The sequence below is a fragment of the Crassostrea angulata genome, chromosome 7 (assembly GCF_025612915.1).
Source record: "Crassostrea angulata isolate pt1a10 chromosome 7, ASM2561291v2, whole genome shotgun sequence".
Taxonomy (NCBI): Eukaryota; Metazoa; Mollusca; class Bivalvia; order Ostreida; family Ostreidae; genus Magallana; species Magallana angulata.
In genome coordinates, this window is record NC_069117.1 from 10,858,970 (window position 1) to 10,881,220 (window position 22,251).

General features: G+C 32.2%; 2 protein-coding genes across 2 annotated transcripts in view; one reads left to right on the forward strand and one right to left on the reverse strand.

Annotated features, from left to right (window-relative positions):
- Positions 1–4,667: 4,667 nt before the first annotated feature.
- Positions 4,668–20,022, reverse strand: LOC128155276 (ubiquitin-like protein 3). Its single transcript, XM_052816903.1, has 5 exons — positions 19,732–20,022; positions 15,154–15,262; positions 11,178–11,264; positions 8,447–8,524; positions 4,668–7,937 (listed from the first exon to the last, which is right to left on the reverse strand). Exons 1-5 carry the CDS (start codon positions 19,786–19,788, stop codon positions 7,876–7,878), a joined length of 393 nt encoding a protein of 130 aa, XP_052672863.1. The 5' UTR covers positions 19,789–20,022; the 3' UTR covers positions 4,668–7,875.
- Positions 20,023–20,068: 46 nt separating this feature from the next.
- LOC128155277 (uncharacterized) overlaps positions 20,069–22,251 on the forward strand; it is a 42,319-nt gene continuing 40,136 nt past the window's right edge. Inside the window, exon 1 of the mRNA XM_052816905.1 lies at positions 20,069–20,191. The gene's annotated coding sequence lies outside the window, so the exon portion shown is untranslated. The remainder of the gene's footprint in view (positions 20,192–22,251) is intronic.

Consider the following 22,251-nt stretch of genomic DNA (forward strand, 5'->3'; position numbering starts at 1 on the left):
TTAATGGTACTTATTGGAATGATGATTTCGTAGATTACTGGTGATTTCATAAATTATTTATCTCGCCTTACTTAGTGGCACATTAGATAATCTAGTAATAACAGTGCATAAATCAATCAATGAAACTCAAATTAAGGCAAAATTTGGCATAATGCATGTACCAACTCTTGATAATAACCATTGGCAAATTGAAATGGTATCATCACTCTTTTTATGCCCCCCTTCGAAGAAGGGAGGGCATATATTGCTTTGCTGCTGTCTGTCGGTCCACCAACAGTTTCCGTTCATATTGAAATGAAATTTGGTACACAGGTTAATCATAATAATATCTAGGTCAAGTTCGATATTGGGTACGATCGAGCAATTTTTGACAGAGTTATATCCCTTGGACTTAAAAAATTCCAGTTATTTGCAGTTTCTGCTCATTTTCTTCGCATTGGATAAACATATTGAAATGAAATTTGGTATACAGGTTTATCTTGATAATATCTAGGTCAAGATTGATATTGGGTTCGATCAAGCAATTTTCGACAGAGTTATGGCCCTTGGACTTAGAAAAATTCGAGTTATTTGCAGTTTCGGCTTATTTTTTTGCAGAGGATGAACATATTGAAATGAAATTTGGTATGCAGGTTTATCATGATAATATCTAGGTCAAGTTCGATATTGGGTACGATCAAGCAATTTTTGACAGAGTTATGGCCAGGGATGGGGTAATGGTAATTTGTAATGGTAATTGAGTGTAATTAATTACAAATTTTGATGTAATTGAAAGTAATGTGTAATTGACACATTTTTCAATTACATGTAATGGTAATTTAATTAATTACTTTCAAAAAAAGGCATGTAATTCAAATTACTTTTCAATTACTTTCAATTACACTGATGAGTGTTAATATGAATAAGATAGCTGTCCACTATCCATTGTCCCCCACACTTCCAATAGTACAAAAGTATAAAACAATACAAATACAAGATCAAATTAGGAAAAGTACTTAAATGCATTAAACTTTTATCAAATATACATGTAGTGTTTTTTATTTATATAAACATATTCACTATCTAATAATGAGGTTCCTAAACTTATGTCAGATATGAATATCAATGTTTTTAATATTCATTAATTTGTTAGGGACCAAATAATTTTGATGGTATACTCAATCTCTTTTACATAAAAATGTTATTATTTGATTGGAATAATTAATGTTTCCAATTATTAACTGAGTTAATTAAAAAAATATGTTTATTTTACAAATAAAATCAATGTTATTTGAATTGTATAAACTATTAAGTCATGCTTTTTAATTGCCAGTTTGCCTAGCGCTAATATGGCTTCAATAAGGTTTTTAAGGTTTTGTTGCCAAATGCTTGGTGGGTTTCCTTAATGGCCAATAGACCAATAGGTGTGAATTGTGTTTTGATAGCAATTATAGTCTGCTCTCAACCCCAGATTTACCTAGTAACCTGTATTTTTCCAATTTTTAAAGAAGAATTTAGTTGAGATAAATGTTTACTTTCAGTGTCCCAAAAAAGACTTGCCAATGTAGACTTGATATGTGTAGGTTAACGATCTCCGATCCTTAGCAATCTTTGATAACTTGGAATTTTTTTATTTGTACCATAGATCTGCCTTTTATATCTAGACAAAGTCTTGTAGTGTTAATATTACACTTAACTCTTCAAAGTACTGCTTGGCTTAATGGCTCCACGGAGACCTACTACATAAAGGTTAAGGGGTTTGAACCACCGATGCACCAGTTCAACAGTCTTTTCCTCTAATTTGATCTCAACTTGTATATTTATTCCATATATTTATCCATCTTGGCCTAAGTTGCAATAACTTCATAAAATGCATGGATACCATAAAGAAAATATCTTTCTATTTTATTTCATTTTTAAAGTTTGAACGATAAATAACATTTTAATGATGAAAAATATACGTTGAGGCTGAGAATCGGAGCACCTTAAGGGATACTGAACAATTAATAATCATTAAATGAAACTGTAAACATGTGTAGGTGTTGTTGCTAAATAATTAGTAAATTTTCATGACAAAATTAATGTACATGTCATATCTGCTTTAATTCAATATATGCATTTTTCTCAAATGTAATGTGTAATTTAATTAATTACATTTGCAAAGTAATTGTAATTTAATTAATTACATTTGGAAATCCTTGTAATGGTAATGGTAATTTAATTGAAGGTTTTAAGCAAGTAATTGTAATTTAATTAATTACTTTCAAATGTAATTGACCCCATCCCTGGACTTATGGCCCTTGGACTTAGAAAAATTTGAGTTATTTGCAGTTTCTGCTCATTTTCTTCGCGGAGGGTGCACATATTAATATGAAATTTGGTATGCTGGTTTATCTAAATAATATCTAGGTCAAGTTTGATTTTGGGTATGATAGAGCAATTTCCGACAGAGTTATGCCCCTTGGACTTAGAAAAATTCCCAATATTTGCAGTTTATATACGTTCATTTTCTTTGTGGATGTTTCCAAGGGAGGGGGCATAAGTGTTTCACAAACATCTTGTTATTGATTTTTTTTCTACTGATATTCCAGATGAATTCATACTAATTTTACCCTATTATACCCCACGCAATGAGGTTGCAATTTGGGGTGTAATGTTTTTGACTGGTCCGTCAGTCTGGTTTTTTGTAAGCACAACTCTTCTTAAACCACTGCATGGAATTTAGTGAAACTTTGTAGGTATTTATGAATAATCTGCAGCTATGCATATTACCAGGAATTCCAATTCCATTATAATGTTTCTGGGAATTTCTGCCCTTTTGAATTTTGGCCATATATTGAATTTAATAATAAATGGTTTGTAAGTGCATATCCTCTTATACCGCAGCATAGAATTTTGTGAAACTTTGTAGGCATTAAGGACACAATGTGTAGATGGGCATATTACCAGGAAATTCTGATTCCATCATTTTTCTGGAAATTTCAGCCCTTTTGAACTTAGAATTTTTTTAATTGTTAAAGACATTGGAATAGATGTGCATTTTTGCAGGAAGTCTTTTGCAAGTTATGCTCTTTATCAAATTATTTTGTGTGTTTATTGCATACCTTGCTATTTGATCATTATGTGTATCATTGCATGTCCAGAAAGAGGGGAACATAAATTCTCGAATTCTGTAAGCTTGCTCACTTTTTCTTTTTTGTTAATGAAATATTGTATCACAACACATTAAACAATTGACAATGTAATGTAATAGAAATTTATACTGGTAATTTAACAAAGTACTTTTAATAGGTATTGAACTTGAATTGTTTATTCAGTATAAATACAAGTGGAAAAATGTACATGACTGTCTAAACAAAATAAACTGTAACTAAGCCAGGTTCTCCAAATGCCCTAGCTATAGTGATCAGTCTGTTTGTCCTTTCATCTGCCCCATATCATTTGTCAACAGCATTAATTCTCCCCCTTTGTCTGGCTCATACTTCATCCGATGAGTACCTTTGGGTGAATGGTGAACAGTGGCCTTTGACCTACTTTCTTGGTCAAAGGTAAAGGTCATAATGAATTAATGTGTAATATCATTGTAAGGACCATGTAATCTTTCCCCTTCACCAAATTTGATTCATATGCATACTGGTACTTGTAACACCCAAAGTGTACCTTTGGGTTAAGGGTGTAATGTGACCTTAAAATCAAGTTTCTAGGTCAAAGATCAAGGTCATAGCAGACATCTATGAATAATCTTGTCCAGACTATATTTTTTTCCCCAGTTCCATCTAAGCCATGCCTTCACATAAGAGGGCTTGTGAGTAAGGGGTGTGTAGTGACCTTGAACCAATATCTAAATAAAAACTCAAGTTCATAGCAGACCATTGTGATAAAGCCTTGTCCATGCCATATTTTCACTTTCCTTGACCAATCTGAATCAGATTTTACCACCAGAGTGCATGAAAATATGATGCAAGAACATAACTGGATTTTAATTTTTAGATCAAATGTCAAGGTCAAAGCAGACCTTTACTTGTACTCTTTTTCCAGACAGCATTTACTTGCCCCTTGCCTCATACTTGATTCTCAGAGTGCTTGTTGGATAAAGAATGAGATATGATCTTGACCTAAACCTCCAAGTCAGAGATTAAGGTTAAAGCAACATCCTCTAAAATGCTTTTTGTATTATTTCCTTTATTTGATCAGGACCCTGAGCTATAACTACTGTATAAATGAGCTTTATGTGCATCTTTCTAATCTTGACTCTGAATATACAATGGACCAGAAAAATTAATATGGTTTTTTGAATTACACCTAATTTCTGGTGAATTGCCAAAGCCTGTAATTGAACAATTCACATATGTCCTAAATAATATCACTAGTACACTTTGCAGTAAAAACTTTGGTCGACTGCCGTTTTCCATCTACCCAGGTTTCAAACTACTCTGATAAGATTGTTATCATATGACGAGACTATGAAACATTTGTACACACTTCAGATTGTAAATCAAGTGGGGTCAATGACTCCAAATATTCAGGTTATTGGGTCAATACAGGGGACAATCAGCGGTACTATGACATGTAGGGTTGGTAGGGGTAGGTTGTTTTGCAAAAAAACACATTTTTTTTCCATGACCAGTTTCTAGCATTAAAAACTGTTAAATAAATTTAATAGTCTTAAAAAATAAGGAACTAAAATCTTCATTGTAGTTTTTAATTTTCATGTTTTTTTTAAATCTGACAGATTCCACAACAAGTATCATTGACTGACCTGCCCTTACTAAGCAGATGAAAACGAGGCTATCCAGGACAGCCATGTGACAGGAACATCTCAGTCTGTAACATAATAACTAGATATCACAAACTCCACTTCCTCAACACTCAAACCTTACAGTTTTCTTCTATATATACTCAGTAATAATACTCTGCATTCTCATACATGGCAGCTATTTTTTAGAAAAATGTTCGCCTTTCATGTATTGCACTTCACAGCTAGATATTAATAAAACATTCTTAGGAAGAGGGGTAAGAAAGAAAATTGGATTTATAAAGTACACAATAGTCAAGAGAGAAATTAACCAGATATACATACAGAGTCAGAAATTTACAGATATACATAAGATATATATATAAAACAAGGTACTACATTCAAAATTTGAGAAGCACCAACTTCGGCATCATGACTGGTTGGCTTGTTCAAATGATGACTTTGTCATTGTGCACATGTACAGGTCAAACTTTCCAGATATATATTACAAGCACATTTTTTTTTATAAATTATTAAAGATATCAACATTTATTCAGCTATTGAAATGAACTGTGCATTTTTAAATCATGCTTTCTTACAAGTAATTTTTCAAGACTAGAGGTGACTGGTGTGAATCGATCAAAAAATTAAAACAAGACTGTTAAATATAAAAAATTCCAATAGTTGATTTAAGAAAACATGAAGGGATGTTAAACGATTCTGATTCCCCCTAAAAAGAGGCAATATTTCAAGTTAATGTAAATATATATACCATGTAACCCAATTTAAAAAATATTGATTTTTTTCTTAAATTTCAAGAACAGCTATAGCTGTGAGAAACATGAATTTTAACATGTAAAGTGGCCATGACAAAAAGTTTACAATAAGCCCTCAATCTTGATCAAATGAAGTGTAAATCTAGCATACCATAGTATAAAACATGGTATTCAAACTAATATGATTAGCTAAACTAAGCTGACTTTACTTCATTTAGAAAAAGAGGAAAAAAAATCAACATAATTTGGTCCTATCATATATGATAGTAATGTAAGTCTATTGAAACAAAGACCAAATCTATGACTCTCTGAAACAAATTCTGAGACAGTCTTTCATTTTTGATAACATCAAATAGCTAAATCACAGCATCTGATTGGAACTCATAACATGGTGTACTCCTTTGGTAACATAAGTGTTGCTGGATATATGCCTTGATTGAAGAGTGTATTGTGTACATCTCCACATTGTGTTTCATAAAACTGCATAGAACAATGCTGCCAAGGTTGTGTGAAAAATAAGGCCAAAATTTCAAATTTATTTAAACTGAAAAAGAAAACAGGGACAAAGGGATATTGTAAACAGTAATTTGGATTAAACATATACAGAATTTCAAACCATTAGGAAATTCATTTGAACAAGCATTTTATATTCAGATAGCTGTTACAACAATATCAAGATATATAAGTAATTAAATTTCATGTTAAAATTATTAAATTTCTAAGTTATGAGAGTATCACATTTCTAAACAGACTAGGATGCTATCTAGAATAACAAGCACAATGTCCACTGCCATGGTGTTTATATATAACCTGTTGATTTTTCATGTAGATTTATGTTAAAACACGGACAGCTCATGTTTATGTTTCCATGGATTGATCAAGGATTTAATCACAATTATATATAGTTTTACTAAAGAGAAAATATGAAAATTTTCAAAATCAATGTTTCTATATAAAAACAAAGACTTTATATGCACGGAACATCTTTTGATAAAACCTTAAGAATTGGTTATATAAAACTCAATTGAGCGCATGTAATGATTTTAAATATATCAAACCTTTCCTACTGTTATTTTGATATCAAGTTGATTTTACATTCAAAATGAATAATTTTAACATTGCATATGTTTAAATATTGAAGCATCTTTTAAATTTCACAACTACCAAGGCAGCATATTTATTCAATATACATGTACGTGTATAACAATAGATGTTGATAATCATCCTATAAAAAATACGATGAAAAAAATGCTCTAAATTTTGAGCAGTTTGAAATGTTTTAATCAGATGAATAAATTAATTAAAATTTAAAAACTTCCACACAATTAACACTTACAATATATATATTTATATGAAAACAATAGAAGTGCATCATGAGAAATGGTATGAAAACAAGAAAAGTGCATTATGGGAAATATGGTAGTCAATGTGCTATAATATGTGTAACTCTTGTAAATCTTCACTGATTATAAGGCCTTTGGCTGCTGGCTTTTTTCCCTTCAAACAAAACGTAAAAAATAAGACAGATTGAGATGTATCCATCTTTGTGTAGCTGACCTTGGAGGCCTGATATTGGAGAATTCTTTTGCCAATAACGGTGAACAACTGACAAATTCCAGGCTCCACTATCATCTTACATTAAGAAAATCAGTGTTGTATTGACTTATAACTGTCTGCCATGTCTATGTGGCCAATTTGAAGCTAGTAGATTTTCTGTATTAATGCAATTGTGTCTGCCTCCAGAATATAACATTAATATATCTATTTCACAAATTAGTTTATGTGGACACACCAATTTGGGTTTGTATGTTTGATTTGTTTCTGTTCAGTCAAAATGAATTAATAAAATCTTAGCAAAATTGGGAAAATCAACAAGACAAGAACAAAAACTGTTCATCTAAAACATTTTAAATGCCTTTTTAAGTCAAATATAGCTAATAAGCAAAAGATTCACAAATTCTAACACTATGCATGATAAGGACCTGAAGAAAAGCACAGAAGAAAAATATGGGTTAAAAGTACCATGATGCAACTGCTATTTCCAGAATTTCTTTTTAATAAAACATAGCTAAAATTTGAGTCTAATGAAAAATTTACAAATATTTGTAATCTGTCAAAACCCTCCCTTTTTCTTCCTTGTAAATTGCAAATTTATAGCATTGCAAAAAAAAATGTCTGCAGATGTTCCCTGAAAATCCTCCCTAAAATCCCTCTATATATTGGTATCACAGACTAGCTTTAGTAAAAAGTCAATATGTAGATGCTAGAGTCCTTTCCGCGGAGAACAGCCCAGCTGGTGAATACGACCATGTGGGGGCCGAATCACTGCCCATGCCTCTACCTCAACGTTTGGATAAAAAATACGAAATGATGAAGAATGAGATGTCACACTATGACACAGCAATTACTGCAATTGCTTTCACCACTTTTGTCCTTTTTTAACTGTCCTGGAAAACAAGAGGATTGAATTAAAATGTGCATAAGATAAAATAAATATTACAAGCAATGAGGGGAATGTGATGCAAACAATTTCAAATCATGCATACTTTTTAAAAATATACACAAATCTCACTTGTTTTTCCCCCTTGTTTTATAATTTAAAGAATATCCCCTAAAGAGTGCAATTACATGTATTCCAATCTTTTTATACCTTGACATACTTAAGAAATAGCACAAGGACATTAGTTGATATAGCATCAATCTTATCAAAAACACTAAGCACTAAAAAACTCTAGCATGTCAAGGACACCTGCAATGTAAACAACCTGATCCAATACTTTGACATTATATACATAAACTTTTCTTATTTGAAACACTTTTTAATGGCAAAACTGTTTAACTTATTTTAAGAAAAACAACATTGAAATCAAATATATACTATATGCTGCTCCGTTCTGTGAGAAATGTTGTACATGTACTGCTTTTAAATTACCTTTATCAAAAATATAAACCATACCTTGATTGTTTGATTCAGGTAAATTTTCTCGGGGCACCAAGTGCATGACAGTTGTCTTCCCCTGCGGAAGTTGTAAAGCTGAAAACGAAACCCAAAATCAGATTTTTCAAAAAATCCTATTTTCAGCGATAATTTTCTCATTTTGAATTTATATTCCTTCAACTGAGACATTTCACACATAACTAGCAATTTGAGTGATGTTGATGCTGATTGTCTTGTATGGAGACTTTGTAGCAGTAGTTAAATACTAAGCCCCTGAAATGTTATCAGGTTTCCTCATTAGAATTCCATCATCCAATATAAAATGAAAGGTCATGACCTTGATTGACCTTGCCTTTGACTTAATTTAAATCAATTTATTCAATGTCATGAACTCAACTCAAAGCAATGGTAGAATAGATTGACAACAGACTCATCTTTATTTGTACCAGATCCTTATACTAAAGGAGCAAGGTCATGTTTTTTTCTGTTTTAAATGTGTACAATGCCTCAATACGTGATTTACGTCATTTCTAATATTCAACCAAAATTTGAGTGTCAGTCGTCAAGTGAGATACAGGGCTCACAATTTCTTGTTTATAGCACTGAATCATGATTTTTTGAAGTATACAGTCTCATAACTGCAGCGGTGGGTGCATACAAATTGAGTAACGTACGTTAGAAAATTCTTATGCAAACATCGCTGCAGTTATGATACTGTATACTTCAAAAAATCATGATTTAATGCTTATATTTATATTATTTTAACTTCATGCCTTGTCTGCAAATGTGATTTATACCTTAAAATTCCTATCTTATCCTAAGGGTAAGAAAATTCCTATCTTATCCTAAGGGTAAGTTCATATTAATGGAAGAGCCAAAGTAACAGCCGCAAACGTGAACTTTGATTTTCGCTTGTGACGTTGCAGTTAACAGCGTTCAACGTTTGTGACGTCATAATAAAACTCGTCATTTTAACCTTTGAGTACCCTGTGTGCATTACAGTGTTATAATTGCCATAGCTTTCAACACACTTTACAAGCAAAAAATATGTGGAATGTAAATATATGTATAGAAATCTCATGCCATGTTTTTGTTTACATACTGAATGTTGGCAGGTAAATTCCAGGTTTAAGACCACAAATGAATGTGACAAATGCTATTAACTGTTTAATTATATGTTAAAATGACTTAGCAAATCGAAAAAATCAGGTTGAAAAATGAGAAGATTTACCGGTATATTGAACCAATGAAAGCAAAAACATGGCACGAGCAAAGAATTGTGAGCTGTATCTTCGCTTACAACTCTATGACTCCCACTCAAATTTTGGTTGATCATTAGGAACGTATTGCTAATTAAAGCATTGTAAAAACTAAAACCTGAAAAATGAAATTTGACCAAAATCATGACAATGCCTTTTTAATGGAAAAATAACTACTTATATAATCCCTTACGAAAAACATTCCAATACAGATATGCAACAAAGATTTATTAAATCAATCCCTGGCTTGATTTCACTGTCCAAATTATGATAGATTTATACAGAAATTTAATTATCATCATACAAGTAAATGACAGGCAAAAAAAATATATCTGATGAAAGACTCAATGAATCTTCAGCAAACCAAATTAAGATCTTTGAAGATCATTTTAGCACCACAACTAACCACTTTCTTCCAGTGGGACCAGCCAAAAGATTGAGTAGGCTCTGGCACAGAATGAGAGTGTCTGTCATTAAGACAGAAGCTTGTTTCTGATATTGTCTTTTATTGGAACCTATAAGGAGTTCTGGTGACTTTGCCATTACATGCCCCCTGGGTGAAAGCTGACATCTGATTTTACTTTGTGATTACAAACTGCTCTGGCTTGACGCAAGCATTACCCTGCTGTAACCACCAGATCAATACCCCCGTTGAATGCACACTACAACGCAATCAATAGTCTTACACGGATACAGCCCCAGCTAGTTACTATTTTTTCTCTTCCTTTTTTTGCACGAAAGATGACCTCTGGGAATATCATTAATACCAGTTCAAAATTTCACACATGATTTGGTCTCTCCACCCTCAAACTATTGACTTCCAAAAACAACCTATAAATACATATATGTTTTTCAAAGACTGAATACCAGGTAGTTTAAAACCTCAAAGTCTACTTCATGTGTTTGATTTTCCGTGAAATCATTAACATTAAAATTCATGATCAAGGATTAACAAATGCTGAGAGGTTCTTTGGGATGTAATTCTATGGATTCACTTGCATGTAATAAATAATGACTGTGCTTTATCATTGGCTATGGATGCTAATTTTTGGTGAGGAATGTACCCACCAAATCCTTGAAAAATAGAGTCCTCATGAATTCTTATTTTGACTGCTGTATTTATGTAAGTCATAGAAACAGAATTACTGCCATTTACCAAAAAATAACGGTCAAAACCTTGCAAAAAACAATTGAGAAAAAAAATACAGGCTTAACTTAGCTGAGATAAATTTATACTCTGAAATCTTATGTCATCTAAACTTTTAATAAGATCACAAGTACATTGCACTAACAATTGACATAATGAAAGAAAAAATGTGCTAATCCCCTTAAACCTATCTATATCTCTCACAGATTTCTCTCTTTACAACTAAGTACTAAAAAATTGGCAGTACGTCTCAACAGTACAGACTGCATCAATATCTTAGCGGCTCTTTCAACATATCAAAAAGAAATCAGTCATCAAGGCAATAAATAATGAGAATTGTTACCTCCTAATGTTACATTTCCATGTAGAAAACGTCCTTGATATATAAGGCGTAAAATATTACTGGCAGGTGGATTTTCATCAGACCATTCTACAAAGGAAAGGATCAGTTTTGTAACACAAAAAACACCAGGATAAAAAGAACATAGCATGCACCCTTAACATTTGTAAACTTGGTGTATCCTTTTACATAATTCAACAACTCGCATACATATTATAAAATACAATTTAGATATAGAAATTCATAATTCAGACTATGAATTTTAGATGAGTTACACAGCAATGAAGTTCAACTTGTCAATCGAACTGTTGAATGTCTCTTAGTAATAAAAATGTAGAATTATACAATTATCGAGGGCTTGTAGGTTTCACATCCACAGTTTACAGATCTTTGCTCTTTAGAACCATTTTAACAAGAGCTTGGACTTTGGGTAGTTGAGTCAAACAACAATGTGACGTAGGCCTGTCTATTTCATTGTAGGCCACTCAGTCACACCTCTTTGAAATTAACAGGATTTGTCTGGCTTTTGAGCATGCAATCGCAATCGGTGTATATTTTGCTTTCAACCAGTGTCATTTTTACTTGTTTTGATGCAAGAAATAGATCTTTACATCCTACTGAAAGTCAAAGGTCTTGTTAAAATGGTTCTATACAGTAGTACATGTATTACTGCAAAGGACTGCGAACGATAGCATTGTCTAGCCGCCTAATTAAAAGTCATTTTTTGAAAGTTGTCCAATTAAAGTTAATTTTTTATAATAACGTCAACATTTATGTATATTTTCATTAAATATAAATGATTTGGTCAAACAAAGCGAGATAACTTTGTATTTTGGGTTAAAATAGCTCATTTTGTAATAGAAAATAACGGAAAACGGAAATGTTTTTTAAAACATCTTTCCCCCCGTGAAACAAAAATTCCTTTTGAGGGGTTTTAATTATTGTTTTTTAGCTTATTTTTACCAAAGGGTTTGTTGTTTCACGGGGGGGGGGGGGGGGGGGGGCCGGGGGGAACATATGTCTACAGACCGAAATACATTCCAAAAAAAGAATTTTGCTTTGTAAATTTTCGAAAACTAATTAACAAATATGAATTCAAATGAAATTTTACTTTAATACATATCGTAAATATGTTATTATTAAGTTTTTATGCACATATTGGCCGCTAAATAAAATTTTCCTTACTCATATAGACCGATTTCAATGAAATTTTTTTAGACCCCGCGTTAGCAAAACTTTTGTTTAAAAATAAATAATTTTATTACAAATTTCGTTTTGATATAAATTGATTAGGATTTGATTATACTTTTTAGTAGAAAACTTACTTTTTGAATATCTGACAGAAATTCCGAAATATTTGGATGTAAAATGTAGGCGGGAAACGGGCGTTAGCGCTCGCAGTTCTTTGTCTGTTCAATCTTTGGATTTCTAGATTTCAAATATCTAATCAATTTATGATCCTTGAGTAGTTCTTTAATTGTTGATATTACAATGGTTACACTTTTCACATTTGGTAATGGTTTATTAATTTTAGATTAATTAAATTCATTGTCACTAAACAGGTTCATAAAATGCTCCAAATTTAATTTCAAAGGAGGGTCATGTTTAAGAAAAATTGAAATGGCACCGTAATTGATGATTGGTTACAATGTACAATTCACAATTCTTGATACATAAGAAAAAGGTTTTAGATTTGCCCAACTCTCCCTTCCCTGTTCAGATCCACAAGACAATACAACACATACTGCATTTCTGTATTAGTGCTTTTACCTCTTTTAATTATCTCTTGATTATTTTCATTTGTTAAAAAAGAAAAAAAAAACCTTTCGTTCATAATCTTATTTATGTTTATCTTGTTTAACATAGTGTATTTGAAAAATTCAACTTATGGTTTCATATCTGATATCAAGTTTTTTTAATAGAAAACAATGTTACACAAGCCATTCATAATAACAAGACTCTGCTGAAATTTTCTTCCATGCTAATATTTAAGTTGGTCATCATTATGCGTCTTAAGGGTTTCATGAAAAAGAATGAGAAAGTTACATCAAAGTATTGAACAAAGATATCTAAGATTGGTTTATACTGAAGCATTGTAATCTTAATCAAAATTCCATAACTCATTTTGTCCACATAAAAATAAATCTCTCAAGAATGCCATCTAATTGCCTCTTTTCCCCCCATTTTCTAAGAGTCCTGTCCACAATATGAGAAGAGATAGGAAGAGAGGGGGGTAAAGAATGTGCAAATGTCTACATTCAATTCTTTCTTTTTTCCACACTAAGCACTTTTCAAGGAAAGGTTTGTTCCAATAAACTTTCTGCACTGGTAAAAATTGCTTTAACAAGCAAGCTTGCATAAGTGACATTTATATTCATCACTCAACATGTACGGCAAAACTTAGAGGGCAAAAAATATAACAGTTTTAGGTGTTGCACCAAATACTTGTATCTATAAAATTGAAGCTGATAAGTACTGGTAGATGCAGTAGTTAGGTTTAATATTATGGTCACTACCCTTATCTTGTTCTTTGTGTACAATACTCTTTGTTTCACAGCTTTTTTTACTGTACTGGGTAACTTCATCCCTCTATCCTTCACTTGTCACCATTTTGAGATGAATGTATTAACTGCCATGTTGCTCGCAGATTCACACTTCTCCCCAGGGAAACCCAACCCAGGAGATCATGTTTCTTGGCTGTTTATCTGTCATCATCTGATTTGATATCCATCTTATTCCCTTACAAAACCCAGTCTGAACTTCTGTAATCCTTTCTCAATCACTTGACAAACCTTGGTTGCTGAATGACAAGGCAGAAGCAGCATGGCACTGCCATAGTCTCTGAGATCAATACCTCACAATACATTAACAAATGCTGAAGCAAAAAGGGGTCTATATTATATTACATTTCCTAGCCTCCGCTGGATATTGCCTCTTGTAAACCAATTGTACGTGGTGTGCTGACATTATATGACCCCAAGGATACCAGGAAAATTAATTATATAAGCTTCTACTTTAATCTGCCCAGCATTTAATCATTCCAAGTCCCCATATTACTTGATCTATCCTTCTTCTTTCAAAAGGCACCTAAATTAACAAGAGAGGGAAAAAAGATTCCAAAGATGAGAAGAAATTTACCTACAACTCCACAGAAAATACTACAAGAAGACCCACCCACTTGATCAACAGTTTTTAGAGATGTAATTATGACAAGCAGAGTCATATTTCATCTGTACCCGACCTTATCTTTCTTGTTGGAATATAGAATACTTATTATCCCTGTAAATGGTGATTTCTTCCCCGAGTGATCACCATCCACATATGTAATTTTTATGTTTCTTTCTATCAAAAGCATCAGAACAACTCTTTGAAACATTTATGTTTTTTAAATGGCAGAAGTAGTGCACAATTTCTTTGTGGTTGTCCATAAATCTTCAATACCACTGATACATGAAAATAAGTTGTATAATGTGTTCCGTTATGTCTACTGGACTAATTCTATTCGGATGCAAAACCATTACATGTTGTGAATAAACTTCATTGCATTTTCTGTACAAGCAATGTTATAGCAACTAGACATCAATATTAGATGTTAACCCAGCTTCAGGAAAGGACATGAGGATTTTAAGTACCGGTATTTTAATACATATAATTAATGCCTATAATTAAAAGCTATTTTCTAAATTTTCAAAAACATATTAAAAATTTGCAACAAGCTCTGGCCAGTTTTGGTATAAAAATGGAAAAATGACAAAAAGTCAATTGGAAACCCATAGCAATGTTATTGGTTTTGATAGAATGTTTGATAAATGGCTTGATGTTGGTTGATCTGTATGTTTTGATTTTTTTTTTTACAAGGGAGCAGGGGGTTAATTTAATGGGGGAAAGGGTGGTGTTTCAGTCACATGACACATTTTCCATAATTTAGCACATCTTCTTTTAAATAAGTTACATCTGGGAAAAAAAGGTTTAATGTTACCTCGTGGCCAGTTTCTATAGACAAAGTCTGTTACATCTGCCACTGAGTCGTTGGGGTAGAACAAGAACTCTTTCGTCTTCCCACTGACCAGAATCAGGCGTAAATTTACCTGTAAATTAAAGCAACATGCACACATTGAATAATCATGGCTTCAATAAAGTGCCATTAAATACGAAAAACATGTAGCAATACAAAAATCATATGCTGTGTATCATCTTGTCATTTTCTCAATGTTCTGCAAGTAGTACATTACAAAACAACATAGAATAAGAGTAATATATGTGTATTTTGATTGGAAACATATAACTTTACCCTTGAGAGAGAATATCTAACATCTAACAAATTGTTTTGAACTTGAGTTAAAATTGCAGAAAAAAAAATAATGTTTTCAAATCAGAAAATTTAATGGTCTGACCTAGTTGTATGATACAGGCTTCATTCAATTAGAATCTACTGAACCTAGAAAACATTAACTCAATAACTGTTCCAATTCCTATTTGATATTTCCAGTGTACAGATAGGTAGAAGTTCATCTTTTAACTTTTTAGAGGAGAGGTAGGGTGCTTAACTCCTGCCCCTCACACAAGTTAGCATTAAGGTTTAAGGTAAATGTGACATCTTGTAACACATCACCTATATTGTTGGAACTGATAAATTTACAGACTTTGTGAAAATTAGCAAGTGTGTCAAGATAAAACTCGTACTTGAAGGACTATAAAACAATAAACCAGAAGTACTTTTTCAGTACTTGTGGACAGTTTGTCAGACCATTATCATTCTTCCCAAAGCTTTCAAAATAGCTAGATCAGCAAATTGTATCTGGGTATAAAAAGATGTCACATATTTCTTTTTTTCCTTACAGATGGTCACCCTTGGCTAGTTGTAAAATTGTTCAGCTGCAATGCTGTACCATAGTTAGCTTGTTAGCACTTTATTACAAACATACCCTTAATGAAAGCTGTATGCCGTACACATTTAGAATATATCTGCTGATTATTTTTACAAGCCTCCGAAATATGCACGACACACAAGATCTGAGGCTTTATGTTGTTGAGAAACGTGTTTACTTTCCTCACTGGTGCTGTGCTCTAAATTTATCCCTGCATCTTTCCAATACAGAAAGTAAATATTTTGAGAAAAAATGAATACTCTTGATCTGGCACTCAAAAACAAATTGGGTTTGTTTCCAAGGTCACCGTTCCTCGGATTGAACAATATGGGAAGAAAGAGGGCAAGATGAGTGAAGAGAGGCTTAAGAGTTTTAAATGTTAGCATATTTATATAGGAGAGTATTATGGCATATAATATATCATAAACTCAGACACAACAGCTAGCAAAACATTTATCAAGTGTGGCTGATCTATAGGGCTTCCATTTTTTCTTATTTGCACTTCATATTTATTTTTATTTCTACTTTATTACAGCATCAATAAGAAAATCTTTCATGATTTATGTGGATCACTTTAAAAAATGGATACATTGTAGCTTTTTTCTTCCTTAAAATCTGTTAAAAATATATACATTTATGTTAAATACTTCCTGCTTAACATTTTTTCATTATCTTTTTTTTTAAACATCACACAGAACGTCTACATCAAAGTCAGCACGCAACAACTAAGACAGTCAAAACAAGGCCATCTTAGCATCCAACAGACAGGGGATAAATATGAATAATTAGTTCAAAATTGACAATACTGTAATTAAGATGATTGTGCTGATACTTGGAGATGCAGAGAAAATCAATAGAAAATGTTTTAGAAGCCTTGATCAGTTCATCTATATCAGCGACATAATGTTAGATAAACATGAACACTTTCTAACGAGATCCATCACAGGGAAGTCTTGTTTATCACTCAGTGTAAATCTAATATCTAAATACATTCCTTAATACTTTATGAACAACAAAAATTTAAAAATACCACTGCTTATGGGCAATATGGCTATACATGGAAACGTTGTTATCTCAAAACATGGTCTGGAGTCTGTTTATAGCTTTCTCCTACTGATGGCTGCTTAATCAAATATTGAATTCATATTTGATGTGACATTTTCTTAAAACCCATTTAAACAGTGTGATTGCGCCAGCTATCAATAATGTGTGTTCAATGTAACTAAAGGTTACATCAAGATCAACCTCTGATGTTAGAATTGATATAACATACAAATCATCTAACCACACCTTGGTCTGAACCCACCCACCCCACCTCCTCTTAACCATGAGGGATGATAATTTAGGAAATGAAGATTTATATAAAGGGTGATAATTTAATTCAGCTTAATATCAGGAACACACCAGTGTTCTACAGACTTAGACCATCAAGCTGCAGGGGGTCCACTCTCTGTACACTCTATAAATCTCTCTAATGAGTAACCTCACTTCACAAAATAATACAGTCCTAGAGATGGTTGGGAAAAAAAACACTTTCACATTTACACAACTCCCTTCAGGGTACAACTACAGCAAAGGTTTAATAATAAAATGTTCTACCCTAGTGAATATCAAATTAAGATTATCTGACAGTTGTAAAGGAAGCTTTGTAACCAATATATGATAAGTAAATTACACAGTAAAATGTGCAAATAATAATGGTACTTGATTATTAATGGTTATAAACCAATTAGTTTTACAGAAATCTGGTTTCAACAAATTACGATGGGTCCAGCTTGAGTGGATTTCTAGGAGACACTTTTCAATATAAAAGTAATGATATCACTGGTTATATCCAATATAGCTTGATGAAAACATCTAATTTTTGCACAATTCATCAACAAAGTAAATCAACATCTTCAATGAACCATCATAAGACTAATAAATTATTTCTGTTTAATGACAGACCAATTTTCCTTGGTATTGGGGGTGGGGGTTACAGGCATAAATAACAACAATTCTGGTAAACTTGATTTGATCATGACATCATTGCAGGTTCAGATGTTATTGAGTTATGATGTTCATAAATGCAATTTTTCATAAACACACAGTGGAAATAGGATACGGCAAGACTTCCTGATGAGAAATGTTTACAGAGAGGGCCCACTGTGGTCAAGTCCTGACATGTGTTACACAACTAATCAATTCTCAAATCTCAACAAAGCACTTGTCAACAAGCTGGTGCCAAGATGCTGCATCAGATCCAGAAGTTCTTTAGAAAGAGCCTGAACTCATTTTCCCACCTTCACCTGCCCAGATTATTCTAGTTTATAACTAGTACTATCTATCTCAATATTACAATAATAATGCAATTTTTAAAACCCTCCTCTCCTTTTTGCTACATGTATAACATGGTTTTGACAATAGTAATACCAGTTCATAAGTAACAATATATGATCATAAGATCACCCAAGAGATGTTGACATTATTACATCAGTTTTATTTTAAAATCCTCTAAAATATCTGAGGCAAGTAACAATGTCATGTCACACTAAACATGTCATTGTCTTGGAATCAAGCTTGGGTGTTGTTTTTTCAAATGATATTGTTAAACAAATTAATTTCACAGCATACATAATTAGCAGTATCACTGTATGGTATCTAAATACATGTTGAAACAAGCAACAACAAAAAAACATTGAATTTTTCCTAATCCATTTTAAATAAATCAACAGCTTTGAAAATATTCAAAGGCCAATTTGGATATGACAGCTAAGCAAATTTATTTTCCTAATCCATGCTCTTTATACACATTGATTAATCTCCAATTCTGTATTGTTTTTTGGTCAACAGCCATACAGCTCATAGACAAAATTCTATCTAAACTTTAACCATCAAAAAACAATTATAGCTGTATTCTGGTCTTAGAAATTGCAGCATAGATATATAATGTCATTCTTAAATCATGTAATCATGGTGAATGTAGTATGTTGTTTATTTCAATAATTAACTGCACAATGTAACTTTAATCGGTCAATCGACATGTTCATAGCCCTACATATTCAACATTTGATCTACTTTATATTCAAGTATCTAGCTTTCAACAATAAAAATTATGAAAAGTTTGATGTAAACACAACAATATCAATGAAATGCTATTTCTATTTAAAATTAAATGTTTCTTTTGTATTCTTAAGAGTTCAATATGAAACCAAGTATATTGTTTCCAAAATTAACCTAAATTTTGATGGACATTCTCACATTCCTTAGATTGGTTTAATAATCAAGTAATATTTTATCTCCAGTATGCTGAAAGGATGGTTTGTAAAATCAAGACAATTTTTTCTGTCAACAACATTAAACAAGATTGAGACTTAACTTTCATCATCTTACTACAGTACTTAATAATGTGCAACAGTATTGTACTTGATTATAACAGTGCAACATATAATACAATGGCTTTATGTGCATATCTTTATTTTATTCAAAATCTGTTTGAATAACATCTATAATCATACAACATACAGCAAACAAATCACATTTTGAATAAATATGTATAAGATGTTTGAGGTCCATGTACTATAAAGGAAACCCTTGTTAGCTAACTGCTTTGTTTACAACTATACCTGCATGGCTACTGATCAGCTGATTAGAAAAATACATTGTAAACAAAAATTTGAAAGAAATAACTGATGCAAAAGAAAGCATACCTTATCATGTGGTATTCCTCGAGATCCCATACCATTAACTCCGTTAGTTGTTGACATATCAGAGAAAAAAGTTCAAGAAACCAAGATATACATTAAATTCGATTACCCGGTCCCATCATCATCACTTCCGTTTGTTTTGGTGGTCAAGTAAACAGTTGGACAATAACGATTATTATTAATTTACATTATATGGTATTCGTCCGAACAAAGAGCATCAAAACATTTGGCAAACTATTAAAAATCCTTAATCTTAGCTTCTAAAGCGACGAAGAAAAAAGTTTAGTGCAAGCAAGGGATTTTGGGTAATATTTTTTTTCTTCTGATTTTTCAGTGCATGCGTGAAACTGGTTTCCGTTTCCGGTTGTTTTGTGGATAAGAAAATTTTATAAATACAAATGAACTACAGCAGTTAGAAGAAAATTGAAAACAATGTTTTGTGTTTAAATGAAATTTTAACGAGGTAAATATTGTGTGTTAAATTGACAAACTTACACAGAATTGCTTAAATGTAAGATAATATTTTTAAACATGTTTATCTTGTAGGCCTTATATTTTGGTAAATAATATACTATAAATTTAAACATGGTCATTAATGTAACAGGCATAAGTACACGAACTGTCAATGTAGTGTTATATTTTGTTAATGACTGTAATCTGCATAGGTGCGTCGATTTACCCAAATGGGGCCAATCCAATTCCCATATACGTGATATATGCATGATATGGCCAGAAATTAGTCCTGACTTTTACCCCACTCCAGGCTACTCTCAGGTCACAGCAAGAATTCGTCCCATATACTTGCAATGTAGCAGCCGCAAAGCGAATCTGCTTCGCGTTGATTTTAAGTCTGTTAAAAATAATCTGCAGGGAAAAAACACATTTTTATACACTACAAACCTTTTTGAGCATGCATATGTATACTCTCTTCTCATTATATCGCTGGTTCCATTGTATCGTGGTATGTTACAAAAAATAGGATTCCCATTTTTTTCCGCGATTTTCCACAAGGAGTTCATGCACGAACTTCAGGATGAGTGCAAAGAAGGTTGTCAAATTATATCGGCAAATAAAACTTTTCTCACAAATAAAAAATTTTCCGGAGATAAAGGACGTTCAAAAGTCCACAATGTATCTGATGAAAAAAAAATAATTAAAAGCATAATAAAATGTATAGGTAATTCCCTATTAAACCAGTTTAAGTGACTTTGCTTTCACGAAGAATCATATTTTATTTTAAAAAAATAAAAACTGTCCGTTATAATTGAACCAGGCTTCCAGATTTCCAATGCCGCTATACAATGGAACTCTCTAATTTTGAAGGTGAATAAGACTTGTGATTTAAAAATAGCACACAAAATAAACTAAGTAAGTTGGAAAATTGATCTTCCTCAGAAAAGGTAGTCTAATACAAGCTTTTTGTACAGCACTAATGACATGTAAAAATTATTACTTGGTATATCTTTTTAAGGGAAAAAAATAAGTACCGCGATATTATGAGACACCAGTATACTAGTTAAATCCACAAAATAATCCATTTAATGGGTCGTTAAAATGACAGATGTTCTATGGGCCTGGTTTAACACTAGAATTTTTCCCATATACTCGCTTTGTAGCAAATAAAAAAATAAATCACGCTATATCTTGCCTAAATTTTCAATTATTATTTTTAAGTACCTACAATTTTGCTCTTCTATAATCCCGTTTTACCACATTAACTGTTTTTGCAACGAAATCACTGCCACTTTTAACATCACGTTTGAAATTTCACTGTTTACAGTCGCCATGTTAATGATAAAATCTGAGACCATTCCAAGTGGGATTGCGGACAAAATAGCAGGCAAATTCAAACGTGTATATTAACAAAATGCCTTGGTACGACCCATTTAATGGATATTTTGTAGACTTTACTACATATGCATTTTCAAAAAGGTTTGTAGTGTATAAAAATGTGTTTTTCCCCTGCAGATTACTTTTCACAGACTTACAAATCAACGCGAAGCAGATCTGCTTTGTGGCTGCTACAGTGCAAGTATATGGGACGAATTCCTACTGTGACCTGAGCGTAGCCTGGTCACAGTAAGATTATTCTTTCGAAATGTTTTAATACAGTGAAATATTGAACTCGGGGTTCAAAATATTATGTGGTATTATGAACTCTCTTGGAGAAAACGTACACTTATACCATATGAATATTTTTAAGTGCACATGGGTATGTTTTCGTCAAGGAGAAAATACATACCCTAAGTCTTGGGTATGGTTTCTCCATGGTACATTATCTCCTGGGTACGTTTTCTCCTTACAGGCTGACACTGTCATGTGCTTTATTTGGCACTGGTGTTTGAACCAGTCTGACCATCACAAATATTTATTATCGTTCATATCCACCCCTTATTCTGTTTTGGTAAAATGTTATACAGACTTTCAGTGATTGTTCTAAATAAACCGTTTAAATTAGCTGAGACAATTTAAAACACGAAATTTGTTTATTATCTAGACTAAGTTAAACCCTGTTAAGTTATA

Coding starts and splice junctions, on each gene's coding strand:
- LOC128155276 (XM_052816903.1), bottom strand. CDS start 19,788: ATGTCAACAACTAACGGAGTTAATGGTATGGGATCTCGAGGAATACCA. Junction 15,263..19,731: donor GAGGAATACCACATGATAAG/GTATGCTTTCTT, acceptor TTTAATTTACAG/GTAAATTTACGCCTGATTCT. Junction 11,265..15,153: donor CTATAGAAACTGGCCACGAG/GTAACATTAAAC, acceptor TTTCCTTTGTAG/AATGGTCTGATGAAAATCCA.